The sequence below is a fragment of the Armigeres subalbatus genome, chromosome 1 (assembly GCF_024139115.2).
Source record: "Armigeres subalbatus isolate Guangzhou_Male chromosome 1, GZ_Asu_2, whole genome shotgun sequence".
NCBI classification, from domain to species: Eukaryota; Metazoa; Arthropoda; class Insecta; order Diptera; family Culicidae; genus Armigeres; species Armigeres subalbatus.
The window spans coordinates 126,664,074-126,675,823 of record NC_085139.1 but is presented as its reverse complement, the minus strand read 5'-3'; the positions used below and the strand labels follow the sequence as shown (position 1 = coordinate 126,675,823).

Below are 11,750 nucleotides of genomic sequence, written 5' to 3'. Positions count from 1 at the left end.
CTAGTCCAACGGGGGCCGGCAGAAGCGGCATTTATAAGAATACAAGGCCTTGTTGAGACAGGCCTCAGGTAAGTACCTGTCCAACAACCCTACTTGGTGAATTGCAGTGCTTCTTGGGTGGTTTTCATTCTCTTTTTCGATCGTTATCGCTCGTATTTCGGATTGCTGTGCTGGTAGTGGTCGTGGGAATAATGTCTGACAAAAAAAATAAAGAAAAAGGTAAAAAAGCGTGAGCGCATAGTTGCTACTTTACAGCGACATGAACAGTTTTTGGGAAGTTATAACCCCGATATTCATGCGGGCGTACTTTAATCGAGAATAGATAAAATCTAGGTGAAGTTCGAAGAATTCGAGGAAATACAGGAGGAAATCGCTGAACTGGATGCGGAGGGAAACTATGAAGCAGAATGCAACCAAGCGTACGAGGAATTCGAGAAGCTGTATTATCGTCTACGGGCAGCATTCCTATCCAGGCTGGCACTCGTACCTGGGCCTGCAGATTTAAACAATTCGCGGAATGGTCTGGCGCCTGGGGACCGGAGTACGTCTGCCGCAGATTTCCTTGCCGGAGTTCGATGATGATTACAAGGGATGGCTGTCGTTTAAATCGACATTTGTGTCACTTATCCACGATTCGATCGAGCTGAGTAACGTACAAAAGTTTCATTACCTTAAGTCGGCATTGAAAGGAGAAGCCGCGTAACTCATCGAATCACTTGCTCTCACAAACGATAACTATCCCATCGCCTGGGAGACCATCACGAAGCGGTATTCAAACGAGTATCTGTTAAAGAAAAGGCATTTACAAGCGCTAATGGAGTATCCAAAGGTGGAAAAGGAGTCAGCATCGGCAATTCACGCACTGGTGGATGAATTCGAGCAACGATTGAAGATTTTGAAGCAGCTGGGAGAAAAGACAGAGCATTGGGGAGCAATGATAGTACATTGGATGTGTTCTAAACTGGACATGAAGACGCTTCAAATGTGGGAAGACCATGCTGCAACAACGAAGGATCCAACGTTTTCGACACTGGTGAATTTTTTGAAAAAAACGGGCGAGAGTTTTGGAAGCAGCTTCGTCGAATATCGAGTCGTGCAGCTCACAAAAAGTGGATGTTAGGCGATCAAGAGTGGGGGTTCATTCCGCAACCGATAGTGAAAGGGGTAGTTTAACCTGCTCTTGCTGTGGAGAGTCGCACTTCTTGGGGCGGTGCGACAAATTTCTGAATTCCACTCTGAAGGAAAGGTTACAGTTCGTTAACGGGAAGCGGTTATGCAGCAATTGTTTGAAGTCAGGGCATTGGGTGCGGGATTGCAATTCGAAGTTTAACTGTCGTGAAGTCAGGGCATTGGGTGCGGGATTGCAATTCGAAGTTTAACTGTCGTGACTGTGGGAAGAAGCTTATCCGTCCAGGATTTCCTCTAAGCAGCAGTGGATCCGGTAACAATCAACAGTCGGGAAGCAAACGGAGTACGAAGCCGGTAACAGCGACGCAAGCTGCTAATGAAGCGGAGGGTGAACAAGAAGATATCAGCGATCAAGGAGCGGTTGGATCATACAACGGCAGGACGGCAGGACTTCAATCGTGTTGTTATCTATGGTTGTTTTGGTCATACGGGATCATCACGGAAGGAAGCAGTTAGCTCGAGCCTTGCTTGACAACGGGTCACAACATCATGAGCGAACGGTTGTGCCAGATACTAAGTCTAAAGCGGCGTGCAATCAACGTACCTATCAGCGGAATTGGGCAAGTGGAAGCGCGAGCAAGGTTCAAGGTAAACGCGACAGTCAGTTCGAGAGTTTACGATTTTTCAATTGGCATGGATTTCCTAGTGCTGCAGAGGGTTATATCCGAACTCCCATCGGCTAACTTGCCTGTGGCACATTGGAAGATACCGAAGGATATTCAATTGGCTGATCCGAACTTCAATAGCAGCAATCAGGTGGATCTACTTATCGGAGCGGAGCATTTTTATCGTTTCCTGTTCGAGCGGGAAATAAAGCGAATGAAGTTGGGTCCCGGTCTGCCAATGTTGATAAACTCAGTATTCGTATGGATCGTCTCAGGGAAAGTTTCAGAAACGTCAACTAAAACAGAGCGTGGAAAAGAAACCCCTTTGGTCGAGGGAGGAGCAGGATTTCGAACGTCACTTCGTGAAAACTTTTAGTCGTACAGAGGACGGTCGGTACGTTGTACGTTTGCCAAAACATGTAAACTTCGAGCAGATGTTGGGTAATTCACGTGAAATGTCATTATCGCGATTCAGGAAGCAGGAAAGTCAGTTGGAGCGAAAGCCGGACATGCGCTTGCAGTACAATGCCTTTATGCAAGAGTATTTGGACCTTGAACACATGAAGGAGATAAGTGAAGATGTGATCCAGAAGGAAGTGTCGTCGGAAAGCACGAAAAAGGAATATTACCTGCCACATCGCGCTGTGCTGAAGGAATCCAGCACTACAACGAAGGTACGCATAGTATTCGATGGTTCAGCCTGTACCGACACTGGTTATTCTTTGAACGATGCGCTACTGAAAGGTCCAATCATTCAGGATGAACTCCCAAGTCTGCTGATACGTTCTGTAAGCATGAAGTTGCACTAGTCGGCGATGTAGGGAAGATGTACCGACAGGTACGCCTACACACTTAGTTCAGCTCGGCATATTTTGATTCTTTTGCCGAGATCCGCACAGCCGAGCGCTCGGTTTGTGACTTTCTGCTGATATCTCAGCTGAAAAATTAATTTGTTTACTGCGGCACTCAAGGGAGCCACTGTAAATATATGTTCATTCAGCCGATATTCCAGCAAACGAACTTAAACCGAGATTTGCACAGCTGAGATCGGTGGAAAAATTTAAGTGTGTACATGATGATGATACTGGACTACAGCGCATTTTTTATCGTTTTTCCCCGGAGGAACCTTTAAGGTCACTCCTGACGGGATCCAATTTTCAAAGTACTCGCGTTTTCAAGAGCACACCATTCGATACGGAAGCAACGCACAACTGTCATTTTTTTTCAGCTTTGCTGCGTCGTAAATGACAGTTGTGCGTTGCTTCTGTGTCGAATGGTGTGCCCTTGAAAACGCGAGTACTTTGAAAATTGGATTCCGTCAGGAGTGACCTTAAGGGTTTTTGAGCTGACAACTGTGACACATGGGCTAACCCCATCATCATACTCAGCTATTCGTGTTTTGCACCAACTTGCAGCGGATGAAGGAGCGGAATACCCTGTAGCGGCTGAAGCCTTAGTGAAAGATTTTTATGTGGATGATTACATCGGCGGCGCACCCAACGTGGACGAGGCTATACTGCTTCAAAAGGAGCTTACTGCATTAATGAAGAAAGGTGGATTTGTTTTACGAAAATGGTGTTCAAATCGACCGGAAGTGTTGGCTAATATTCCAGCCGATCAACTAGGGACGAATCTGTCCATATCATTTCAAATAAACCCGGACGAAAAGGTGGAAACCTTGGGAATCACCTAGGAGCCTGGGTCTGATCAATTACGATTTTTCTATGACGTCTCATTGAGCGAGCAATTATGGTCGAGGAGAAGCATTCTATCAGCAATTGCCAAATTCTTCGATCCGCTCGGATTAATATCACCCGTTATTATCGTGGCGAAAATGGAGCAGGAGCTCGCTTTGTTGAAACAAGGATGGGATACGCCTGTTCCGGCTGACATCGAAAGAAAGTGGAAGGCTTTTCATTCACAGCTGGGACAAGAGTCAGAACTTCGAATAAGTCGCTTTGCTTTTGTTTCCAAGTGGGTAGATATTAGAGTGGGGCGCAGTTGTATGGAAAATCGCAAACTTCGTCCGATCAAGTGAGATCAAGGTTTTTCTGAATTGTTTTGGGACCCCAATCAACTGTGCAAAATATGGGCTCGATTGGTTGCGACCTTGCATGCCGCATCGCGTTTTAAAGATACATGGAGATTAGTATGGGAAAACGTACTTTACATTTTTGCTATTAGCGGCTTCAATTTATCATCAATCACGTGACTCAATACGTTAGCATATAGTCTGGAAGATGCCGAAAGACTTTGCCGAAGAAGGTACATAGCTGGAAGGTCTACAAAAAATGTTATTACGTTTCGAAAATTGATTGTTTAAACCATATGCAAGAAATCAATGTTTCTGCCAGCACTACCGGACGACCTATGGTTATCGAAGGGCAAAACCCATCTTCCTTCTTGTCGGATTTTTTTCTTTGTGAAATGATTCCGGATAACTCCCATTAGCTCTAAAGCCCTATAAGATCAATTATTTTAAAATAACACTCAGTTAAATTATTGGTCTACGTAGTTCGGCAGTGCTGGCAGAATAAACGATTTTTTGCATATGGTTTGAACACTCAATCTTTGAAGCGTTATAACTTTTTTCGTGGACGTTCCAGCAACATGCCTTCTTCAGCAAAGTTTTTCGGCATCCTTTGGGTTATACTTTAACGCAATGTGCCACTTGGTTTATGATGAACTGAAACCTCTAGTAGTAGAAATGAAAAAATATACGTTCTCCCATACTAATTTCCATACAAACTTCAAAAGCGATGCGGAAAGCGAGGAAGCAACCAATCTGTCCCAAATTCTGCACAGTTGTTCAGGACCCAGAATGGCTTCGAAAAACCAATGATTTGAAAAAATGACCATGACGCCCCACTATAGTAGATATCCAGTTCCACTGTTTTGCTGATGCTTCTACGTTGGCGTACGGTGCTTCCTTGTATGTACGAACGATAGATGAGGAAACGTACGAATTGAACTACTGGCATCAAAATCACGGGTCGCTCCGCTCAAACGACTGACGCTGCCCCGACTCGAGCTTTGTGCCGCCAAGGAAGCTGCACTTTTACATTCGAGAGTTGTTAAGGCATTGTCTTTGGAAACTGTTCGTACGATTTTCTGGGCTGATAGTACGATCGTGTTACATTGGCTACGACCGCCACCCAACTCTTGGCAAACGTTCGTTGCGAACAGAGTTTCAACAGTTCAAACTGCTACATATGCGCACTCTTGGCGCCAAGTTGCAGGAAAGGAAAACCCTCGGATTTGGTTTCGCGTGGTACGACAGTAGAACATTTTCTGCACAGTCAGTTGTGGAAACAAGGACCTTCATGGCTAAAGTTATCCGAAAATGTATGGCCGCAAACAACCGAAAAGGATAACCCTTCTGAAGAGCAGTTAGAAGCTCGTAAAGCTATTCACAACGTTATAGTAGACGATCAACCCAATGAAATCTTCAGCTTACGTTCATCGCTGCCTTCTCTTTTGCGAATTATTGCGTACTGCATTCATTTTGCAAACAACTGTCGTAACCCGAGTAACAGGAAAGCTTCCACCTTTCTGTCTCCCGAAGAGATAGAATCAGCTAAGAAGGCACTTACCCGGATCGCTCAAGCTGAACGTCGACCAGAACGACAAACAGTCGACCGCAAATCAAGTCTGAAAAGATTGTCTCCTTTCCTTGACAACTTTGGAATCATCAGAGTAGGTGGCAGACTCCGTTTCTCGAATGAAGGATACACTACCAAGCATCCTGCGGTTCTGCCGAACCATCATCCTTTCACGGATCAGATCGTACTATTCTTTCATCACCGCGCCTTTCATGGTGGTCCCCAACTAACATTATCTGAAATACGACAGGAGTTTCGGCCCATACACGGAAAGCAAGTTGTGAACACCGTGCTTCGGAAATGTATTCAATGCTTCCGTACCAATCCAGTACCGATTCAGCAGCCCATGGGTCAATTACCAGCTGGTTGTGTACGTCCAGGGCGGCCATTTTTGATAACTGGAGTCGATTTTTGTGGGCCATTCTACTTAAAGCCACTACGTCGCAATGCAGCACCAACCAAAGTGTACGTTTCGGTTTTTGTCTGCTTTTCCACGAAGGCAATGCACCTAGAGATGGCACACGATTTATCTACCGCTGGTTTTCTTTCTGTTCTGAGAAGGTTCATCGGCCACCATGGAATCCCATCCGAAATACATTCGGATAACGCCACAAATTTTTCTGGCGCACGCCATGAGCTCAAATCAATACATGACCTACTGAACAACCAGATTAGCTATACTACCATCAACAAAGAGCTTTCACAGCAAGGGATGACTTGGAAGTTTATTCCTCCACGGGCTCCCAACTTTGGATGCTTATGGGAAGCCGCAGTGCGTTCCGTGAAAACCGCACTGAAGAAAGAAATCGGCCTGCAACAGTTAACCCACAACGACTTCACCACGCTATCAGTGTAGATCAGTACCGCTCTGAACTCAAGACCCTTATCTCCTTTATCAGACGACCCTACTGAATTTGAGGCGCAAAACAACTGTGAGTAGTCAAAAACAACTGACCCAGTAGTAGCCAAGCGATCTCGTTGGGATAAGGTTCTAGCTGTTCAATCGTCGCGTATAACTAGAAATAAAAAGTGTATATTTTTTCGTCGGCAAATAAAAGTGTAGTCTTCTTACAAAAACGGTACGATTATCAGTAGAAGAAAGAACTAATTGAGCAAGTGAAAGAGCCGTTCAAACGCACCAGAAGTGCTAAACTAGTGAGGGGTTAGCTTAGTGCCACCCTTAGTGATGTAAATTGGGCTATATTCTGAAAGAATTAGAAACCGGACACAGTTGATGTATAGTCGTATGACCCAGATTGTTTCAGTAAAGTTGGTCAGTTCTATAACCCACGAATCGCGAAGATAATCAACATACCATTTCCGAATATTGTAAATTTCCGCATCTCAAGTTTTACGCGCTGTTTACTTTTCATAATTTTTTTCTGTGGTGCACATTGTTTCTATTCTAAGGGTTATGTTGATCGCTCCAGGGGCGATGCCCTAGTTATCACGGCGGACGAGGCTAAGTACTCGGATGTTTTGAAGGCGATGAGGAGTGACGTCAAGCTCGGTGAACTCGGCGCCGACGTACGTCGAATAAGAAGAAGACGTACCCGGATGGGCGAGATGATACTCGAGCTGAAGCGGGGCGTCTCGCAAAGGGCGCCGCCTACAAGAAGTTGGCGGAGGAGGTCCTAGGCGAGACGGTCAAGGTGAGGGCACTCACGACGGAGGTGAATCTAAGGGTTAAAGACCTGGACGAGATCACTGAAGTCGAAGAGCTCGTCACGGCACTGCGGCGACAGTGTGAAGTGGAGACGCCCACCGCAGCCGTTCGGCTACGGAAAGGTCCGGCAGGGACGCAGGTAGCATTGGTTCGGCTATCTGCAGCGGACGCCTCCAAGGTAGTCAAGTTAGGGAGCGTCAAGGTGGGATGGTCGGTATGCCCTGTGCGCATATACGAGCAACCCGAAGTTTGCTTCAAGTGCCTGGAACCGGGGCACAAGCAATGGGACTGCAAAGGCCCTGACAGAAGCAATCTCTGCCGACGCTGCGGATTGGAGGGACATAAGGCACAATGCTGCACAAACCCTCCCAATTGTTTGATTTGTTCCAGCAAAGCTGTGAACTCGAACTCGGGGGCTCGATGTGCCCGGCGTTTAAGCGTGCTGCAAAATCAAAGTGCAGGTAAAGCAGCTGGCTTGCTCGGCTTCGCCCTAGTGTTTGGTGTGCGCAGGTTTAGAGGAAACGGCGGAACACGTGTTGTTCGTGTGCTCACGTTTTCGCGCAATGCGTGACCACATGCTTGCCACATGTGGTCTGGACACTACCCCGGACAACCTAGTTCGGAGGATGTGTAAAGACGAAGTTGGCTGGAACGCCGTTTTATCGGCTATCGCCCAAATCGTCTCGGAGCTACACAGAAGGTGGCGCGTGGACTCAAGGATGGCTAGTTCAGGCACAAATAAGAGGTGGTCCAAGGGATCGGAGTCGGCTTCATGGGTCATACCGGTGGTCATGCTCTGTGGTCGAACTCGATCCTTTTATCGAACAAGTGGCCGCGCGAAGAACAACATGGTATCGTCGCTTTCATGGCGTCGGTCAACCGGGCGGGTTTCGAGCCCGAGGACGAAAAGGGATCTTCGTCAAGGCTGGGGCAGGCGTAGGCCTCGCGTCGGCAAGTCCCTCTGTGTGCTGGCGAATAGGCCCTATCGCAGAAAGGTCAATTTGGGGTGCACGCGGCATCATCATTCTTGATACCAGTCGTGCAGAGGGAAGCAGGCGCGAAGTCGACCCTGCCCACCTTCCGAGGACATAGGGCGTGGTAAGGCCACCTGGAAAGCCGGCAATGCGCTGGCACGATACCATGGTGTTCTTCTAAAAAAGCGAGTCACGATGTTCGATGCTGCAAGGACACGCAGCTAACCTCGAGGGTGCGTCATGCACTGGCCCCCCTTTGAAGCATTACTTTCTGGTTGTACCGAAGGGACGATGGGCTTGGCGGCAATGGAAACGGTTTAGCTGGTCGGGGATGCAGCCCTGCCTCCCTCATTGGAGGTGGCCCCTAACCCAGCACTTCCTGGTCAACCCAGGATGTCTGTTGAGCAGATTCCCCCTCCATTGTTTAGGAAGAAAAAAAAAAGGGTTATGTTGAATAAGGAAATGTATTTTGAAGAATAAACTCAAAAGAATAACAAGATCGTGAGAAAATATATATTCCGCATCATGAATTGGGTGAAAATAAGAATAGTAAAATCTACTGTTTTTAGTGTACCAAAACATCGTAAAGAATGCTGTCAAACTGTCATCTACCAATTATTAGAAATAGGACAAAATATTCATACTTTCTTTAAAATGACTGTAAGGTGGTTCAATGTTTTCAAGCGCAAATCGAGCTTCTCCGTCTGTGCTGTTTGAAAAAATCTATCTTGGATCGAAAGGTTTGAGGCACATGGCGACTTCTACAAGTCTCATGCAGTAGCTAATAAAGTGATATATTACAGCAATATTGCTGCAAATCCACAGTTGCTTGTTAAGATGTTCATAAAAAATAATTATTCATAACAATTTGTCTACTCATGATCATGAATTTCATTCTGCTAGTGTGCACCATACCCACATTGCGATTTGTAAATAGAATCACCTCGAATCTTTTATTGTTTCAAAGCATGAGAATCAATTCTGTCTTTTAGGAATAAATCGAAAGCCAGATCATGAAAATGGTGAGAGAAATGAAGAGGTATGTTATTTATATACTTTTTCAGTATTTTTATTGATGTCACGTGTTAGACGTTCTTTGATAGAAAACTTCTTCAGTGTTTTGTTTTTGCCAAATTTGTTATCCTTCGATGCCGAATACTTTGCTGAACGGGTCCGAAAAATACCCCCCGACTGGACGATATTTCTTCCAGCCTCCGGCCGCTGCGCGCACCGGCAGCGCTAAAATATGTGGGGGTTGGTGTTGATTGCTGCCTCCGATGGATGCGGGGTTGAGCGGAATGACGCTTTGCTCAAAAGGACATTGCGATATACCTCGCATATGGAACATAATCATACGGAAAACGATGAGCAGCGGAGGCATCACATCACTGCAGCGGTGCGCGGGCGGTGGCGGTGGAGCAGGGTAAGATTAAAAGACGGCACAGTGGAATATCTAATGCGGTGGCGATGAGATGGACGCACGGCACGTTATGTGGTCGTCGTCGACAACGACGACAGCATCAACATGTACCGCGCTGCACCGGTGTGGACGCAGAAGGACTGCGCTATCCGCTCGGTGTGATGCGATGTGATGGGTAGGTATGCTTGCGTTTGCTGTATGATAACGGACGGCACTAACGCGGACCGACGACGACGATGGACGGGCTCCTTTCAATGACTGACAAGATGCGCCCGCGATGGATCATGGTCTACGGTGGTCGGTATCGGTAGCAGCAGCCGTGGCAAATAGCACAGGATCAAAGGGATGATGGATCTCTTGGGGCGAAGGCTGGGGGTGGAAAGAATACCGTCGTTCAAATGAGTACGGTGGCGGATAACTTGAGTATGGTAAGAGTCAGCGGAGATTGTTCAAAATATAAAATATCGTACACTTCACTTCTCTTTCGGCGATGATGTGTTTGCTTTAGATTTGCTAGGACGATACTGCGCACAGTGGGTAATAAATGTGATAAGTGGTATTACGGAGAAAAAGAAAAATTTGGATAGCTTCGCGGAAATAACGCGCAGGCAGAAATCCCCGCATAGAACAAATCACACATAGTGTGCGTTGAATTGAGTTTAAACATAACAACAAATCAGCTGCCAGCTGAGGTCCAATTATTTGATGTACACAGTCATGGAAAGATTTAACAGTATCATTACTTGGCCGAGAAGGCAACAGGCAATAACCCGAAACGCATTGGGCTTTGCTTTTGAGGTGCTGCTGTACGCTGTAGTCGAATTTACCCGGGAGAGACCCCAGTTCGTATCGGTTGGTTTTACATGCAGCTTACTGGACCTGCCACCTCTTACCGAGGCCGAGGGGCTATCGAGTCAGGTCCCACCCAACACCAACATTTGGGCTAGCGTATTTTAAGCTGCACTCGGTCGCTTTAGTATATAGATCCTACTTGTGGATGCATGTAGGTTTTGAAAAAAGTTGATCATAGCTCATTTTCAAACCCAATCCCACCTCAAACAATCCCCACACTTGCAATCAACCAGAGGACGGTTCGTTAAGCTTTTGGACATTCCTACTACCCTCTAAAACTCGCAAGCTTTAAATATGTGTAACTTTAAATATAACTGAATTTCTCTTATCTATTCGGTAAGGCATCGTTTTTTGTGCCGTAAAATATTCTTATTTTGGAATTGTTCATTTCGCGCCGATCGATTCAGGACGAAATGTCATAAATATAAACAAAACATTGCAAATTTGGCAAATTGGCTCTCTTCACGCTAACCTGAACCTACCCAGAATTATGTCAAAGTGACCCAGATTCAGCAAAACCGTGGTTACTCTAATTTGGGTTCGGGTACCTTAACTCAAATATGGGTAACAGTACAAGCGAAAAAATCTGGGTAACCGGTACCCAGCTCTTTTCGCTTCAGAATATTGTTATCGCGTAAAAAATGTTAAAAAATTCAGTTTCCCCCCACGTCCATTATTTGCCGGCTGTGCCGACAATGCTCTGCCATGATAAATTTAACCATTATTACCTTATATTTGCTGCATTCAACGAAAAATTACAACATTTTTTCCGGCATGCAACGTCGGCGCCATGTTGCTATATCTGAAAATGTTTAAGTCCTCAGTTACCCAGATTTCGTAAGTTCCAGATTCACAGTTCCTCTATATACCTATAGGATACCTCTAGGATCAGCATCAAGTACGGTAAAAGACCCCCCTATTTCTTTATCGATTTCCGTATGCTGATTACTATTATAATCATCTACACCCCTTGCAACGCCTTCCCCCGTTAAAACAAAGGTAAGCAATCTGATTGATAACGATACTCCCTCTGCTTCTACTTGGGGATAAGAACGCCCGTCATCCCATAAGGGAAGGGCCCAGGTCCAACCCTCGAGGCACCGTTCTAGCCGAAGGATTCCAGGAAGGTGATTTCGTCACACTCAACGACGGGTCCCCCACCTTCTTCAACGGGCACTCCATCACGGCTACTGACGTTTCTGCGGTAAGTAGGTCTATACTGCCACGCTTCTCCTGGAAATCCGGCTCCGATGTGTACGGTAGCGACCACTACCCGTTGCAGTTTTCTACCAACGCTCCCCCTCCCGTGGACATTAAGAGGCGCTGCTGGAAATATGGTGAAGCGGACTGGGAGGAGTACGAGCGCGCTATGTCATCTGCCTGCGCGGACCAAGCTCCCTCGTCGCTCACTGATTTCAATTGCACGATTCTCACTGTCGCCCA

General features: G+C 46.3%; 1 protein-coding gene across 1 annotated transcript; it reads left to right on the top strand.

Annotated features, from left to right (window-relative positions):
- The first annotated feature begins 1,677 nt into the window (after positions 1–1,677).
- Positions 1,678–2,602, top strand: LOC134206529 (uncharacterized). Its single transcript, XM_062682255.1, has 2 exons — positions 1,678–2,052; positions 2,099–2,602. Exons 1-2 carry the CDS (start codon positions 1,678–1,680, stop codon positions 2,600–2,602), a joined length of 879 nt encoding a protein of 292 aa, XP_062538239.1.
- Positions 2,603–11,750: the final 9,148 nt, after the last annotated feature.